Source organism: Vipera berus (assembly GCF_964194415.1).
Source record: "Vipera berus genome assembly, chromosome: 2".
In the NCBI taxonomy this organism is placed as follows: domain Eukaryota; kingdom Metazoa; phylum Chordata; class Lepidosauria; order Squamata; family Viperidae; genus Vipera; species Vipera berus.
In genome coordinates this window covers 288686559-288704779 of record NC_138203.1, presented here as the reverse complement: position 1 = coordinate 288704779, position 18221 = coordinate 288686559, and the positions used below count along the sequence as shown (strand labels likewise).

At 43.3% G+C, this 18221-nt stretch overlaps 2 protein-coding genes across 4 annotated transcripts in view; both read left to right on the top strand.

Annotated features, from left to right (window-relative positions):
• The window catches only part of LOC308664648 (uncharacterized protein), a 40503-nt gene extending 36303 nt beyond the window's left edge, over window positions 1-4200 (top strand). For both annotated transcript variants that reach the window (XM_081322082.1, XM_081322083.1), the window contains 2 exons: window positions 589-715; window positions 1348-4200. In XM_081322082.1, the coding sequence (XP_081178208.1) occupies window positions 589-715; window positions 1348-3191 (1971 nt within the window). In that variant the 3' untranslated portion in view covers window positions 3192-4200. The remainder of the gene's footprint in view (window positions 1-588; window positions 716-1347) is intronic.
• A 2593-nt stretch (window positions 4201-6793) lies between these two features.
• LOC308664644 (zinc finger protein 202-like) lies at window positions 6794-15370 on the top strand. 2 transcript variants are annotated; one of them, XM_081322074.1, is made up of 5 exons: window positions 6794-7691; window positions 7977-8106; window positions 9801-9883; window positions 12057-12183; window positions 12510-15370. In XM_081322074.1, the coding sequence occupies exons 1-5, from the start codon at window positions 7284-7286 to the stop codon at window positions 14423-14425; spliced, it is 2664 nt and encodes an 887-aa protein (XP_081178200.1). In that variant the 5' UTR covers window positions 6794-7283; the 3' UTR covers window positions 14426-15370. The 2 variants fall into 2 exon arrangements, with proteins under 2 accessions (XP_081178200.1, XP_081178201.1); XM_081322075.1 differs by lacking the exons at window positions 12057-12183; window positions 12510-15370 and adding an exon at window positions 10323-10539 and having other exon boundaries at window positions 9801-9939.
• The last annotated feature ends 2851 nt before the right edge of the window (window positions 15371-18221 follow it).

Here is an 18221-nt window from a genome sequence, read left to right as displayed (position 1 = left end):
AATGTATGGAATTCCTTAGTGGTTATATCATTCTGGTTTCAAAAAACGCCACCTGGCAGTTCATGTTGTCTATCTCAAGTAAAGCAGACAGGACACATGAATAGATAAGCTAAATCTACTTTATTGTAAGTGTAATCTTGTTTTGGGGTCATTGGGGAAAGGGATAAAAACAGGAGGAGCAGAAACTGTCTTTGTATGTCATCTGCATCTTGAAAGCCGGAAGTGCCTTCCTTGTATTTTCATGAATGGGAGCAAGGCTGGTCCTTCAAAGAACCACAAAGACCTGGTTACCATGTCAGACAGAAATCCCACAGAATCTCTTGCAAACATCATGAAATGGTGGAGCCCTTGGTAGATAGTGTGTCTAAGGCACACTCTGCCACTTGATCAAGGCAGGTTGATGACACTGAAGGTCAGCAGAGTCAGTCATGCCCTAATTGGCTGTCAGCCGTAGGCTGTGAATTCTGCCCATTTTGTAATGTGTGGAGTCCAATCAAGAATGTTCACTTTATGTTTTTCGGATTTGCGGATGAAAGGAGATCTCACAAATTCTACCAAGTCTGCTCACAGGGATTCTTCCTTGTTCAGGGTCTTGTGTCCTTTGAGGAGGTGGCCGTCCATTTCAGTAGCGAAGAGTGGTTGCTGCTGGATCCCAGCCAGAAAGCCCTGCATCGAGAAGTCATGTTGGAAATGTCTGCGATGGTGGCCTCTTTAGGTAAGGGTTACTCTGGAGAAAAATTATGTCAGAGCAAGGAGTCACTAGACTCTTTAGTCACAACTTACATCTATACTTATCTTGTTGAAAATGATTTCATCTCTTCTTTTGTCCTCTTAGTTAATTCCAGTCTGCCCTCATAGTCCTCTAAGTAGCACAATTTCATTTAGAAGAAAGAGATCAGTGGGGTGATCAGTCATTCTGGCAAGGGTTGACATTTGGTCTTGTGGTCATCCTGGGCCCGTGACGTCACTGCAGATTTATTGGGAAGATGATGAGGGAGAGGATGTTTTCACCTATTGCAGTTGTCCTAATCGGGAACAAATTTTGTCTTGTTTCATGTTGTAATGAAATACAATGACGTCCTATTGAATGTAACTTAGGTGCATCATATTTGAGACAATTTGAGTGCCACGTCCTGACATCAAACCTGTTCTTGCTTTAAATTTTTAACTGCCAAGAAGAGGGTTAGATCAGAAGCCATGCTAGTCTTTTAAGTTAATAACTAATATTTATGCTATCATTTCCCCCGTTGCGTTCTCCACAGATGCCTAGTAATAGATAAATCTATGCATTGGTACAGCAAATTGTATGTTGTGCATTATTCTAATTTATTTTTCTTCCCCCTCAAGCACTGGATGCGCAGAAGAAGGAAAATCACCAAGAGCCAAATTTAGTGCCATTGCAAATAATCAATACTGAAATACCTGAAGAGGCACCTACAAATAAACAGGAGAGAATAAAATATGAAAAGAAGCACACTTGGAGAGAAAAATCTATTCTTGAATGTGTGGAAATGGATCGGTTCATGAACCAACGTGACTCCAAAGTAAATATGGGGAAATATCAAAGGAAAAAAAGATTCAAAGCAAAATCCAATTTTAGTAACCACTCCAAAACTGGAAAGTGCTTCAGCAGTAATAAACTTACTCCCCATAAAATGACCCAGGCAAGGGATACGCCCTACAAAAGAGTGGACTGTGGAAAAAGCTTTGGGTGGAGAGGTAATCTAACTTCCCATAAAAGAATACAGTCAGGGGGAAAGCCCTATAGGTGCACGGTCTGTGGGAAAAGATTCAGTTCAAACGGTCCCTTTACTTCTCATAAAAGGATGCACGCCAGAGAAAAACCCTATGAATGCCTAGAGTGTGCAAAGAGCTTCAGGAACAGGGAGTGTCTCAAATCCCACAAAAGGATCCATTCAGGGGAAAAACCTCATAAATGTGTGGACTGCGGTAAAAGCTTTAGTGTGAAGAGTTCCTTTACTTCCCATAGAAGGATCCATACTGGAGAAAAACCTTTTAAATGTATACAGTGTGGGAAGAGCTTCAGGACTAGTAGTTACCTGATATGCCATAGAAGGGTCCATTCAGGGGAAAAACCCTATAAATGTGCAGAGTGTGGAAAAACTTTCAGGATGAATGCTTCTTTTACTAAGCATCAATTGATCCATGCGGGAGAGAAACCATTTAAATGTCTAGAGTGCGGGAAGAGCTTTAGGCAAAGTGGTGGCCTTGCTTCCCATAAAAGGATTCATACGGGAGAGAAACCCTATAAGTGTATTGAGTGTGGAGAGAGCTACAGAAATAGTAATCAACTGACCTCCCACAAAAGGATCCATTCAGGTGAAAAACCTTATAAATGCACGGAGTGTGGAAAACCCTTCAGGACATGCAGTTCCCTTGCTTCCCATAAACGGATCCATACAGGAGAGAAACCCTATAAATGCATGGAGTGTGGAAAGAGCTTCAGCGTAAAGAGTTCTCTTACTTCTCATAAACGGATTCACACAGGAGAAAAACCCTATAAATGCATAGACTGTGGGAAGGGCTTCAGGCAAAGCTGTGCCCTTTCTTCTCATAAACGGGTCCACACAGGAGAAAAACCGTATAAATGCATGGAGTGTGGAAAGAGCTTCAGAAACAGCAGTTACCTGACTTGCCATAAAAGAATCCATACGGGAGAGAAACCCTATACATGCCTGGATTGTGGAAAGAGCTTCTCTATAAAAACCTCTCTTACTTCTCATGAAAGGATCCACACAGGAGAGAAACCCTATAAATGTCTAGAGTGTGGGAAGAGCTTCAGCCAAAGCAGTCAACTTAGTTTCCATAATAGGATCCATACAGGGGAAAAACCTTATAAATGCACAGACTGTGGAAAGACCTTCGCTGGCAGTGGCTATCTGACTTACCATAAAAGGACCCACACAGGGGAGAAACCCTATAAATGCTTGGAATGTGGAAAGAGCTTTAGTGATAACCGTGTCCTTACTTCCCATAACATGATCCATACGGGAGAGAAATTGTATGTATGCAATGAATGTGGGAAGAGTTTGAGTTCAAGCAGCTCCCTTATGCACCACATTAGTTCCCACATACGGAAGAAATTCCATCAGTGCACAGAGTGTGGGAAGACCTTCAGATTAAAAAGACACCTTACTTCCCATAAGAGGATCCACACAGGGGAGAAATAGAAATGTATGGAATGCAGAAGGAGTTTTTGTGAAAACAGTATGCTTCTCAAGAAAGAATCCACAGAGGGCAGAAAAATATTCTGTGGCATGCAGTCAACCTATTTCCCAAATTAATATGACTCACATCAGGGATACATACAAGTTGGGAGGGAGATTCCTTTAGGGACTGAAGTGTTCTTAATTTATGAAAAAGATTAAAATTGTCTAAAGATATGGAGTGTAAAAAGAATAACATCTGTGGAAAAATGTGGTGAAAGTCTTTCTTCTTTCAGAGGATTGCCATAGGAGAAACTGAAGAAATGCATATATTTTGGAAAGCTCCCAGGATAGTTCTTAATTCCAAAGATAAAATCTGTTAAACAATTGCCTCTCCTTTATTTAGCTATAAGTAGCATCTGAAGTGACTCTGAGAACAGCCTCCAGGCTTTCTAAGAGCTGGTGTATGCAAGCAAAGCAAGGGAAATGTACATATGTATAGTCCTTTTAGTTCTAATTGTGTTTAAAATACTGGTTTTTAAACATGTAGCAAAGTATTTAAGCTACTTTTTTCATGTCCACAAGTTTGGTTTACAAGTGAAAATCTCTCCCAAATGTTTATATGTACAGGCAGTCTGGTGCAAAATTGCATTAACCCAGCTGAAATGGACTTTATAAATGGCTTTATTTATCCAACAGTGTATCACATGAGCAATATTTTTTTTAAAAAGGACTTAAATTGGTTGATTTAAATTATTCATTGTTCAGTTTCTCCGATTAAAGTAATTTATTTTTTATTTTTTATTTTAATTCCATTTATATCCCGCCCTTCTCCGAAGACTCAGGGCGGCTTACAAACTTAGCAGTAGCCTTCATTCTATGTATATGCCTGCTTGTTAGGGCTTTCACACACACCCCAAGCGGCATTATTACAAAGTCAGCTTATCTGGGCGGTTTTGCCATTGCTGGCAATAGGGTGGGCGCAGCTTCTGCATGACGCATCCAGTCCCTGGGCCGGCAGTTTGACACCCCTGCTTTAGTGCCTCTATTTCATTTTGTGATACCAAGCTGATCAGAAAGGTCAATCGTGCTTGACCTGTTAGGGGATCGTAGCATTACTATGGTTTTGGAGAAAACTGTTACTAGCATCATTGCGACTCTGTGCTTTTTATCTTAATGTAGCTTTTTAAAAAATAAATGTCTTCATTATTAACAACCTTTCTCATTTTGAAAGGTTAATAAATTGTTGTAAACAGTTGTTGTGCAATGTAAGTGATGCCATATTTAATATACATTGAACAAAAAAGTTAAATGAAGAAACCAGATGAATATGTAGGAGAACATATGGGGAGAGGGGGGGGGAGAGTCAAATTAAATGTTAGAAAGTGGTAGGAGGAGGTGGAATGTGTTCGGATGTGACTGTTTCACACTGCAGAATGATGCATAGAAAACCATGGAATGAGAAAAGGATTGGCAAGATAATCTTTGAAAGAAGCAAACGAGAAATTGTAGCCTATAAAATGTGGGAACATTCTTCATAAAAACTTGGAATTTTTTTTAGAATTTTCCTAATTATGTAATGTTACATGTATGAAGATGATCCATGCAGCATTGATCATGCTTTGACCAACTTTAATCAAAGGGGAACCAGAGAACTGATAACTCTTTTACTGCTTTCTACAGTCTGAACATACATTTGACCTTTGAATGATAGACAAGGATTTGTACTTCAAGGAGTGGGGGGGGTCTGGGTATTAAATGAGAAAATATTTGTCTTCCCAGTTAATGCAATATAATAATATATTAATTGAATACATTAATTCATTAATACATTAATTTCTTATTCTAGAGCCAGAAATTCCACCCTTACCCTTTGACTTTAAGAGATACCATAATAATAATAATAATAATAATAATAATAATAATAATAATAATAATAATAATAATAATAATAAGAAGAAGAAGAAGAAGAAGAAGAAGAAGAAGAAGAAGAAGAAGAAGAAGAAGAAGACCATCTAGTTTCCTGCTCAGGCAGGAAACCTTATACCATTTCAGGCAAATGGCTGTCCAGTCTCTTCTTAAAAACCTCCAGTGTTGGAGCATTCACCATCTCTGGAGGCAGGTTGTTCCACTGGTTAGTTGTTCTAACTGTCAGGAAGTTTCTCCTTAGTTCTAGGTTGCTTCTCTCCTTGACTAGTTTCCATCCGTTGCTTCTTGTCCTGCTTTCAGGTGCTTTGGAGAATAGCTTGACTCCCTCTTCTTTGGGGCAGCCCCTGAGATATTGGAACACTGCTATCATGTCACCCCTCACTCTTCTCTTTGTTAAACTACACATACCCAATTCCAGCAACCGTTCCCTATATGTTTTAGCCTCCAGCCCCCTAATCATCTTTGTTGCTTTTCTCTGTACCCTTTCTAGAGTCTCAACATCTTTTTTACATCGTGGTGACCAAAACCCATGTTGACTTTTAGTGATGACTTTGTTTGCATCAAGGTGTTCGCTGATTTGTTGTTTGATTATCTTTTCCAGAATCTTCCCAGGTATTGAGGTCAGGCTGATAGGTCTGTAGTTTCCTGGGTCTACTTTTTTCCCTTTTTTGAAGATGGGAACTACATCAGCTCTCTTCCAGTCCTCTGGGAATTCCCCAGGTCCCTTCCAACTGTCTTATTCTCCCTTTTCCTGCCATCTCCCATTTCACCGCTGAAGGATAAAGCTTCCAGATGAGGCCGGGGGAGGGGGAATGGATCTAGGGAGGGGGAGGAGCTGGGTGCAGCCACAACCCTCCCCGAAGAGACTCTTTGTGGCTTGCTGGAGGTTGGGCTAGATGACCTCTGGAGTTGCCGCCTCCTCGGAAAAACGGAGCGCGAAGCTAACCCTAGCATTAATTAGCATTACGAGGATATTAATACCACCCTAGTCTTTATTATCCAACCCTTTTGGTCTCCCCTCTCCAAAACTGATGCCGTCAGAAATGCCAGTCTCAAAAATAGCATCTGGTCGCTATCAGATCCGGCTCCTGCGCAGAGATTGGCCAGGACGGCCTTTTTTAAGGCCCACCCACGTCCCTCCTTCAAAGGCTCAAAGCTGGTGCCCGGAGGTGCCAGTAGGGGGCGCTCACCCGCTTTATTGCGCCTGCTCCGCCCCGTCTGCTTGCCTGGGGAGGAGCGGTTGTGAGTTGTGCCGTGGGAATTTCGGGGGGAGGGTGACCGGGGCCGGGAGGAGGGGACCCCGCGACCCCGGGGTAGGGGGAAACATTTGCCCCATATTTCAACAGTAGGGGAAGCCTCCCTGGTCGATTCTGCCAGGGAAGAAGAGAAAGTGCGGTTCCCCCCCCCTCCACAATAGTGAGAGGGAGGGTACCCCAGATTCCCCGAAAGGGTTTGCTGGACTCCAGATTCCGAGGAGAGAGAAGGGAGACCCTTCCCCATCCTACTCCAGCTGTGCATGCAAGAGATGTAACACTGAGGGTGGGGGCGGGGAAAGAGTTGTGATGGTGGGGGTGGGGGAATAAAGGAACTATGTACTCCTATTGTGCGTAAACCAGGTTTGCTTTTCAAGATTTCTAACAAGGATCCCGGGAGAGGGGCTTTCCTGCCTGGTACTCCTCCCCCTCCCTCTGCAAACGGTCCCATTTAAAGCTTGGGGGGGGGAATTGTAAAGGACCAATTCTGTGCCTCAAATGAAATTGCTGTCCAGGCTGTAAGAACCCCCTTATTTTTCCTGCTGTGAATAGAATTCAGCTGCACCTCTGCAGAAGGCCTCCCCCCCAAAATGAGGGGTGGTCTCCAAGGGTGAGGAGGGGAGGAGACACAGGAAACCTGAAACATCTTTTAATTTTGTCCCCTCCCCCTCCAAACTCTTCCTTTGCCCTGAATTTGATGAAACAATCACCCTTTCTGAATGAGAACAATCTGTGATGCCTTGAAGTTTCTTTTCTTTTTTTCATCTCTTCCTTGAAAGCTGAATGGCTTGAAAATCTTCTCCCGGGGTTCTCTGTGCAACTCCGTCAGTTCCCAGGACTGAAAACAGATTGGAAAAAGGAGGAAAAAAAAACCTTTGGAGATCTGGGAGATCTACAGGGGCCTTCTGGATCGCTGTCAGAGAAGAGGCTGGAAATGGATGCAACCTACCCAGCCTGGAACGTAGTAGGAAGAGTCCCTTCTGCTGTTCATCCTGAGAGCTGTGAGGAGGTCTGGGCAGGACCCGAGCAGAAGATCCTGGAGGGAGCCCTCAGTTCTGAGAGCCAGCATTGGTACTTCAGAAACAGCCCCTTTCAGGAGGCCGAGGGGCCGCGAGAGCTTTGCAGCCGCCTTCACCGCCTTTGCTGGGGGTGGTTGCAGCCTGAGAAGTACACCAAGGCTCAGATGTTGGACCGGCTGATCTTGGAGCAGTTCCTGGCCGTTCTGCCCGGGGAGATGCAGCGCTGGGTGCGGGAATGCCGAGCAGAGACCAGTTGCCAGGCGGTGGCCCTGGCCGAAGGCTTCCTGCTGACCCAAGCAGAGAAGGAGCAGGGAGGACACCAGGTGAGAGATGTTCCTCTTGGGAAATATGGAGTGATCTGAATGTACTTGAAATCTTAAATGTCTCCCTAAGAATTTTGGAGATTAATAAGGCAATGAGATGGTTAGAGAACCTTATTAGCAACATTTGCTCTGGTATTCTTCCAAGCGGCATATTTGGAGTGATTCTTTCATCATCCTCTTCCATTCCAAATTATGGACACAAAGGTCTAGCAACATTGTGGGCAAAAAAAATATATGAAATTCCAGTTCTTGCCTCTTAACTTGGCTTCTTGGTCTATACTTCAGGTTCTGAGGTCTTTGCTGGAGATTGGCATTAACAGTCCTGAAGACAAGGTACATCCAGTAAATCCCTCTCACAGTCCATGTTTCAGAAGGATTTCCAAGGATGAAGGTCAACTTCAGGCCACCTCAATAGGTAAGGAAAGATCCTTCTATTGGAGGTTTCCCATGGAGATTGTTTATTCTCCATTTTCTTTATCTTGTCATGTGTAGTCATTGGACCTTCTAGAAGGTGACCCAGCAACAAAGAATTAACTCTTCTTCTTCATACTTGAAGGCTTAGGACCAGGGGTGACATGATAGCAGCGTTCCAGTGTTTGAGTGACTGCCAGGTGGGGGGGTCAACCTACTTTCCAAAGCACTTGAAGGCAGGACAAGAAGCAATGGATGGAAACTGATGGAGGAAAGAACCATCCTAGAAATAAAGAGGAATTTCCTGACAATTAGAACAGTTAACCAGTGGACTGGATCACCTCCAGAAGTTGTAGGTGCTCCATCAGTGGAGGTTTTCAGGAAAACATTGGACAGCCATTTGTCTGAAATGGTACAGGACCTCCAAGGCTCCTTTCAACTCTGTTATTCTAAAGTCCCACAAAGGAAATCTGTCCCGTCACTCCACATACTACCTTCCAATAGAATGGAATGGAATGGAACAGAACCTTGAAGGTCTTCTAGTCCAGGCAACTGCTCAAGCAGGAGAACCTATGCCAGTGGTAGCGAACCTATGGCATGTATGTGAGAGGCAGCACTCGGACCCCTCTCTGTGGGCATGCTCACTGCCGCCGCCCGGAGCAGCAGCCCCACAAAACACAAAGGAGGCAAAGCAGCTAGCTAGCAAGCTCGAGTAGAGGTGGTAGAACATGCCCACCCCCAGCAAGCCAAAGGCCACCCCAAGCAGGGATCCCCATTGGCGCCATGGCCCCCAGTCCCAGCTAGGATTGTGTGCCTCCCATCTCTGCTGGTCCTCCTGCTCACTGCCCCACCTGCCAGAGACCCCCTGGATCTCCCCCTAGCCGGCCCACACAGGTGTCCCTCACATGAGCAATATTGAGGTGGCCATGCCCACCCAGTCTGCCATGACAACCGCAGCCATACCTACCCAGTGGGCCATGCCTCCATGGCCCTCTGAGGACACCACAATGCTGATGCAGCCCTGGCACTTTGCGATAAATAAGTGGGGTTTGGGTTGTGGTTTGGGCACTCAGTCTCTAAAAGGTTCGCCATCACTGACCTATACCACTGATCCCCGTTTGCAGAAAATGGACCCTTCTAGGGATCTCCTGGGTTCCAGTCTGGCTACTCTATCCTGAGATACTTCTCTTTATTCTCAGAGATAAGAATAACTTTGGGCTTTTTTGATAGGTGATTTTGAGTAAATTTTATTTATTTATTTATTTATTTATTTATTTATTTATTTATTTATTTATTTATTTATTTATTTATTTATTTATTTATTTATTTATTTATTTATTTATTTAAATTCCATTTATATCCTGCCCTTCTCCGAAGACTCAGGGCGGCTTACAAGCTTAGCAGTAGCCTTCATTCTATGTATATGCCTGCTTATTAGGGCTTTCATACACCCCCCCAAGCGGCACACATTCTCACACATTTCCCTGTTGGATTATCTCCAACATCACCTCTCCTTTCTGGCGTGTTCCTTCTTTCAACCTTGGGTCCAAAGACAGAGCCCATGAAATGTCACTGAAGACTGAGGTTAGGATAGAGAAATGGGGATGCCCTCCACGGTATAGGAAAAAGTCATACCTTCAGACCACAAAAGGTGGAATTAAGCGCTTTCCTGCTTTGTCCATTCTTTCTCCTTCCCAGAGAACAAAATGGAGTCACCGTTGTTCATCGGTTGCTTTCTCTCTACTGGTGGAACTGATAGAGCAGCTGGATCTCCAGCTCAGGTAGGAAAGAAAATATCTGAGGCTACGATAGGGGAGCAGGTGGAGACTGCTTTGGGGTTATTTATTTATTTATTTATTTATTTAGATTTTTATACCGCCCTATTCCCGAAGGACTCAGGGCGGTTTACAGGGCAGCATAAAATACAATATAAAAGATAATATAAAATTAAAATGAATTAAATTAGTTAGCCCAACAATTAAAACAATATTTAAAAAGCTAAAAACCCCTTCAGTCCAGGCCTGATAGGTCGAAAAGCCAGGTTTTCAGGTCCCGGCGAAATGAACGCAGATTGGGGGCGGTCCGGAGTTCCACGGGTAAATCATTCCAAAGGGCCGGCGCGCCCACAGAGAACGCTCTTCCCCTGGGAATAACCCGCTGGCATTCCTTAACCGGCGGTATCCTGAGAAGGCCCTCCCTGTGGGAGCGCATGGGACGAAGGGAGCTTGTGGTCTCAGTGTATGATACTGCTGTTCCAGAGCATTGTGGGACAGGGAAATTAGGATTCACATTAGTGGTCAGTCACACTCAGCCGGCCTCTCAAGCTTTTTTGGAAACAGACTGAATTCTTTAGTGGTTGTATACTGAACCTTCTTACCTGAGAAAAATCAGCTGTGGGCATCTTATTAATATCATGAAATTAGGAATACGATTACTACATATATAACAACATATATACATATATTGCCTAGATCAGGGGTGGGAAACGATGGCCCTTTTATGACTTGTGGACTTCAGCTCCCAGAATTCCTGAGTCAGCCATAAAAGGGCCATAGTTCCATGTTTGGCCTAGATGGAGGCAGTGTTGTGTGCATCCTCTCCTTAAGAGGTAAGGAGATGGTTTTATTTATTCCTCAAATTTCTACACTGCCCATCTCACGTAAGTGACTCTGGGCAGTTCATAAAATGGTATAAAAACATAATTATAGAACAACATTAAAACAGTTAAAAACAGGGTTAAGATTTACATGTTAAAAGTTAAAAGTTTAAAAATTATCAAAGCTAAAAGGTTAACCCTCATCTTGGGGACAACAGCACAGAAGGCCCTTTCCCCTAGATCAGGGATAGGCAACCTCGGCTCTTTTATATGACTCGTGGACTTCAACTCCCAGAATTCCTGACTGGCTCAGGAATTCTGGGAGTTGAAGTCCATGAGTCATATAAAAGAGCCAAGGTTGCCTACCCCTGCCCTAGATCTTATCAATCAAAATTCTTTAACCAATGAGATCTACAACGTGTCCTCCCTGCCTGACTTAGCTGGTATGGGTCAATTTGAGAAGCAGTTCCTCACATAACCTGGTGCCACAAAGGGCTTTAAAAGTAACAGCCAACACTGTGAATTGGACCCAGAAGCAAACTAACACCCATCCCAGAGGTGTTACATGTGCAACCCTGGAGGCACCCAGAACTGCTTGTGCCACTGCATTCTACGCCACTTGCAGGTTTTAGATACTCTTCAAGGGTAGCCTCCTGTTGAGCACATAGCAGTAGTCCATCTGGGAAATGACCAGTGCATGAGTGACTGAAAGGAGGGCTACTTGATCCAGGAAGAATTGTAACTGGTGCACCTCTGAAGTTGAGCAAACATCCTCCTAGCCATGACTACGTGAGGACACCCAGATTATATGCTATGTCCTTCTAGGGCAGTGCAAGTCCATCCAAGCCAAAGATGTTAAACCCCCAGAGGTGGAAGCCCCTTCTATCCACAGCCACTCATCTTAACAGGTTCAGTTGAAGACTGTTGTACCCCACCCAGACCCCCATAGCCTCCAAGCATCATGAGAGCACATCCACAGCATCACTTACTTCACCCAGGACAGAGATGTGCACTGTGGATATCATATGTATACTGATGATACCTCATCCCATAGCTACAAGGGGTGGGGGACAGTGCATTAACCACTGCAGCATTTTAGAAAGCAGGACCCACAGGCTAGACCCTTCACTCCCTGTTGATTGGGATCGATGCCAGAGGAAGAAGGTAAAACAGCACATAAACCACTCATTCCCAACTCCTGGAGTCAACCCAAAAAGGATACCGTGGTTCATGGTATCGAAAGTTGCTGAGAGGTCAAGGAGAGCCACGATGGATGCACTATCCCTGTCCCACTCCTACCAGGGATCAACCAGAATCATGACTAATGTTGGTTCTGATTCTGTTCCTTCCTCGTTCAGGGTCCTGTGTCCTTTGAGGAGGTAGCTGTTCATTTCACCAGTGAAGAATGGTTGCTGCTGGATCCCAACCAGAAAGTCTTGCACCAAGAAGTTATGTTGGAGACATCTAGGATTGTGGCCTCTTTAGGTAAAGTTTCCTCTGGAGGAAAATTAAGTCAGATTGAGGAGATCTAGATGGGTTTTGGTGTTTGTTTGTTTTTTGCAGCTTAGGAGATCTGTGCAGATCTTGTTAAAATGATGACATCTCCTTTCTCTTTTCCTCTTATATTAATTCTAGTTCATCTCTGCAGTTCTAAGTACCTAAATTTTAAATTAATAAATATTCATGTAGCCATTTACCCTGCTGCTCCCCTTGCAAATGCCTATGAATAGATACAGGCTAGAGACTGTCATGGGGAGAGCAAATGGTAATATTGAAGACTTTTCTGATTTCTTTTTCTTCCCCTCAAGCAGTTGGTGATCAGGACACTGAAAATTACCCAGAGCCAGATGTGGCGCCATCACAAATAATCAAAATTGAAATACAAGGAGACACATCTGCAGATAAGTGTGGAAAAAGAAGATATGAGGGAAACCAATCTTATAATTGGAGAGAAAAATCCATTCCTGATTGCACAGAAATGGATAATTTCCTGACCCAACATGATTGCAAAGAAAGCAGAATGGGAAAGTGGCAAGGAAGTGGTGAAATATTTCAAGCAAAACCCAACTATAGCAATCGGTGGAATATTGGAAACAGCTTCAGGAATAACAGTAACATTACTCCCCATAAAATGATCCATGCAAGGGAGAAGCCCTATAAATGTGTGGACTGTGGAAAGAGCTTTCGGTGGAGAGGTAATCTAGCTACCCATAAAAAGATCCATTCACGGGGGAAGCCCTATAAGTGCACAGACTGTGGAAAAAGCTTTAGTATGAACAGTTCCCTTACTTCTCATAAAAGGATCCATACAGGAGAGAAACCGTTTCAGTGTACAGAGTGTGGAAAGAGGTTCAGTTTGAACAGGTGTCTTATTTCTCATAAAAGGATCCATTCAGGATTGAAACTTTATATGTGCAATGAATGTGGGAAAAGTTTTATTTTAAGCAGCTCCCTTACTAATCACATTGGTACCCATAGCAGAGAGAAACTATATCACTGTACTGACTGTGGGAAAAGCTTCAGGTGGAAAAGTCACCTTACTTCCCATGAAAGGATGCATACCGGGGAAAAACCATATGAATGTAAGGACTGTGGAAAAAGCTTCAGTATGAACAGTTCTCTTACTTCTCATAAAAAGATCCATACAGGAGAGAAACCCTATCAATGCATATTGTGTGGGAAGAACTTCCGGTTGAAAGGTCATCTTACTTCTCATAAAAGGATGCACACAGGGGAAAAACCCTATCAATGCATGGACTGCGGAAAGAGCTTCAGTATGAGCAGTTCCCTTACTTCTCATAAAAGGATCCATACAGGAGAGAAACCCTATCAATGCTTGGAATGCGGGAAGAGCTTCAGCAAAAGCAGTATTCTTAATTCCCATAAAAGGATCCACACAGGAGAGAAACCCTATAAATGCCTGGATTGTGGAAAGAGCTTTAACAACAGGAATCACCTAACCTCCCATAAAAGGATCCACACAGGAGAGAAACCCTTTAAGTGCACAGAGTGTGGAAAGAGCTTCAGTTATAGTGATTCCCTTACTTCTCATAAAAGGATCCATACAGGAGAAAAACCCTACAAGTGTATGGAGTGTGGAAAGTCCTTTATTCAGAGCAGTCACCTTACTTCCCATAACAGAATGCACACTGGGGAGAAACCATATAAATGCATGGAGTGTGGAAGGAGCTTCAGCAGCAGCAGTTCCCTTATTTGCCATAAAAGGATCCATTCAGGGTTGAAACCTTATATATGTAAGGAATGTGGGAAGAGTTTTATTTCAAGCAGCTCGCTTACTAATCATATTAGTATCCACATAGCTGAGAAACTCTATCAATGTACAGAATGTGTGAAAAGCTTCAGGTGGAAAAGCCAACTTATTTCCCATAGGAGAATACATACAGGGGAAAAACCCTATCAGTGTATGGATTGTGGAAAAAGTTTCAGTCTGAACAGTTCCCTTACTTCTCATAAAAGGATCCATACGGGAGAGAAACCATATAAATGCATAGAGTGTGGAAAGAGCTTCAGCAAAAGCTGTAACCTTACCTCCCATATAAGGATCCACACAGGAGAGAAACCCTATCAATGTACAGTGTGTGGAAAGAGCTTCAGTTTGAACAGTTCTCTTACTTCTCACAAAAGGATCCATGCAGGAGAGAAAAAAATATACATTAATGACGTGTGGAAAGAACTTAATGTGGAACAATCAACTTATTTTCCATAAAAGGACCCATATGGGTAAGATGCCTTTAGCGATTGAAGTGTCCTTAATTCCTGTGAAAGAATCCATTGTGATATCAAACACACACTGTACAGTAAAGGCATAAAATGTAGAGAACTTCAGTCAAGAATTTTGAACTGATTTCTCTTAAAAGGCACCATTTGAGGGAAATAGGATGTAAGCAAAGCAGTTTGTGAAAAACTTGTGAAGTTTTTTTTATTGTTCCTTTGAGGTAGTTTTTTCACAGGATTTTTTTTGAAGTTTTTGGAAGTGGTTTGCCATTATCACTGAGAAAAAGTGACTGGCCTAAGGTCCCCCAGCTGGCTTTGTGCCTAAGGTAAGAGTTCCCTTAGCTCCACATGGGAAAAATGTGTGTCTGGAAGAGAAATTATAGAGCAGGAGTCTTACGTTCCATGAAAGGAGAAACTATATAAATGTAAGAAATTTAGTAAGAATTTCAATACAAAGTGCTCTCTTATTTCCCAAAAAGTTTCCTGCAGGAGACAATACAATATGAATGTATGAAATACAGAGAATCACCTTGTTGATCTTACTTCCCAGAAAAGGATCCACTTTAAGAATGAAGGAGTATCAGGATCCTGTGAAAAGAAGTTAAGGAAATCTTCCTTCGTTTGGAGGATCACCACAGAAAAAAACTAAATATATGGAGAGCTGCCAGGATATATATCTTAATTCTAGAGGTATTACCCTAGTCAGTTAGGTCCAGCTCATGAGAATGTTATTAAATTTCCCCATTCATTATATCAAAATTTCTGCCTGGTCATGTGTGTTTATCTAGGCAGAAGCAACATCTGGACCAAGTCTGGGATCAGGCTCCAGGCTTTGTGGAGAGCTGCCATGTGCAAACAAAGCAGGGGAAAACTTTTGTGCATATTTTAGCTGTAACTACTAAAAATACCTACCTTCCTTAAACATGTAGCAAAGTATTAAAACTTTTTTAAAAAATCAGTGAATATCCCGAATGTTTATATGACTGTTTAGTTAAGGATCTCTGGTTGCAAAATCACATTAATCCTGATGAAAACAGATGTGCAGTCAATTCATTTATGATTGCAGCTGTATCCTCCTTACTTTGAAAATGGTTTGATTCCAGTGTACCATATGAGCAATATTTTTGATAAAAGAGAAAGTTCAATTGAACTGTTTCTCCTTGTGTCTTCAGTTCTGAGCAAGGCAAGCAGAATCATTTTCTAATCTTCTAAAATGAAGAAATAACATTCAGCTGAAAGCAAATTCTTCATGGATTTTTCCCCTGTTATATTCCAGAACTGCTATGTTTCCCAAGGTTTTTGATGTCATTTTAGTGCCTGTGGCAGATTCCTGAATTTGCAATATAAAGATAATCAGAAAAGTCAGTCCCATATGAAGTTTTAGAAGACCATGTCATTACAAATTTGAGAATGTCTGGCATGATTTTGACTCTTAATGTAGCTTTTTAAAAAAACTGTTTCAGTATATCCTGAGTATTAACAATATTCCTCTTTTGAAGGGTCAATATAGTAAATTTGGAGCAGTTGTGCAGTGTAGATGTTGCCTCTAGTTAATATACACAAAGGAAGCTAAAAGAAAAAAAGTTTAATATGTTGGAGAATTTTAGTGAGATGAGAATGGGATAGGCCTAGAACAGGCATGTCAAACTACTGGCCCATGGGCCGGATGCGTCACGCTGAAACTGCACCCACCCCATTGCCAGCAATGGGAAAAAAGTCCCGATACATTGAGGGACGTGACATCACCAAGTTTGGCATGCCTGATCTAGAAAGTTGTAGAAAGAGGTGGAATGATTTCAGATCTGACTTATTTCAAAGAATTCACACTGCACAATGATGCATAGAAATCCGTGGAATATTAGAAAGGCATTAGCAAACAGATCTACCTATAAACAAAGCAACAAAGTGTATAAAACATGGAAACTCTTCTCTTATATAAATGTATGGCATTTGTTAGGAACTTTCATATTTGTGTCCTTTTAACATATACAAAGAAAAACCATGTGGCATTTAAAATGGTTTAAGCCATCATCTTGCTTAACATCCGAGAACTCAAAGGGTTACCAGAGAACTGAAATGTTTAGCGACCTTCTATAAACTGGATACATTTGAGAGATTAAAAAATGATTGCTTAATCATTAATTTCTACATTTGTGATTTCCTTGGCAAGAGAGGGGCCTAAACAGTGTGACCCACAAGCAATAGGCCCATGTTTGGGAAGCCAGGAAAGGGCTTCTCCAGAGGCCCAACTGAGTAATTGGGTGAGGGAGAGAAAAAAAGGAGGCGTTGGGGGATCTGTCTCTGAGAAGCTCAAAAGATGCCCAAATTGTGTTTTCGATTGTGATGTCTCCAGTGCTGCTGGCCAAAGGCTTCATGTTCAGCCAGGTAGAGGATCCTTGGGAGGGGTAGCTGGTGAGTCCTTTTGCAGTCCACAAGTTCTGCAGGTCATTTTCTTTTCAACCAGAGCTAAAATTGAGGCTGTTTTTCAAAGCTGTATGTCAATGCTGAGATGCAGAAGAGAATTCAACTGATGGTTTGACATTTGGTTTTCATTCTGTGCCCTCAAGTGCCCTAAGGAACCTGACGCAGGTTTTGTCCAAGCCAATCTATCCTTAACGGGGTCCTTTTCCAATAATGACCCACACCTCACTCTCCGATACCACAAAAACATGATGAGGAAGTCTTTAAAAAAATAATAAAGACCACCCCGCCACCCCAAATCCCTCAGGTGGAAGAGAGTCGTGCCTAGCTGAGGAAACCCTGCGACTTGCGTTTTCCCTCCTAAACCTGACAAGCGCTTCCTGGCATTGGCTGGCCAGGCACACGTGATCCGACGCGCTTCGCTCCCCTCCCCGCGGATTTCCTCCAGAGACTAGAGGGGAGGGAGGAAATCCACGCTCATATGGAGGGCGACTGAGCATGCGCGCCTCCCAACGGACATCGCCGAACGTCCTGCCACTTCGCCTCCGCGCGGGCTCGCTTGCTGTAACCGTTTCATCTTCTAAAATGAATGGAAGTCGAGGACTACCTGCATTAAACTTTTCAGATATGTTACCACAGAGCATGATGAGGAAGCGTAAAAAATAATAAAGACCCCCCCCCCCCGAAAAAAAGCCCTCAGGGTGAAAGACGGGAATCTCGCGCAGAGCAGCGAAGCGGCTGACGCGACCCAGCGATTCTCTTTCCTCTTCCAAATCTGACAGGCGCTTCTCTCCCGCCATTGGCTCACCTAGGCCCACGTGATCCGTCGGTCTCCCCTCCCTATAGGTTTCCTCCAGGCACCAACCTCTCTAGGATTTCGCGCTCGCTCGCTGTAACCGTTTCACCTCCTCAGGGGAGACGACTGGGCAGGGAGGGCGCCAGACACGTGAAGGACCACCTCGTGGGAACCGGACTGGAGGACGAGAAATCAATCTTCCCACTTTTGGATTCCCTTTGCATGCACGTGCCGAGCAAGGGGGGCAAGGAAGACCCCAAACTTGGCCAGGCAGGAAAAGTCGAAGCTCGCCAGGAGGGAGGGGATCTCGGGGAGCATTTAAAGGGGAATGGAGATTCTCAGTCATCCGGGTCATGGCTGTCCCATGGACTTTCTTGGTTTTTAGAATAGAATCAGAATAGAGCTGGAAGGGGCCTTGGAGGTCCTCTAGTCCAGCCCCTTGCTCAATTGAGACAGGTGGCTGTCCAGTCTCCACTTAAAAACCTCCAGTGATGATGAAGCACCCACAACTTCTGGTGGCAAGCTGTTCCACTGGTTAAGTGTCCTCACTGTTAGGAAGTTTCTCCTTAGT

What these genes read in the sequence shown, in the direction of transcription:
- LOC308664644 (XM_081322074.1), top strand. Translation starts at nt 7,284, where the DNA reads ATGGATGCAACCTACCCAGCCTGGAACGTAGTAGGAAGAGTCCCTTCT. An exon ending in ACTTCAGGCCACCTCAATAG is followed by an intron (nt 8,107 to 9,800) that starts GTAAGGAAAGAT and finishes TCTCCTTCCCAG; the next exon opens with AGAACAAAATGGAGTCACCG. An exon ending in TAGGATTGTGGCCTCTTTAG is followed by an intron (nt 12,184 to 12,509) that starts GTAAAGTTTCCT and finishes CCCCTCAAGCAG; the next exon opens with TTGGTGATCAGGACACTGAA.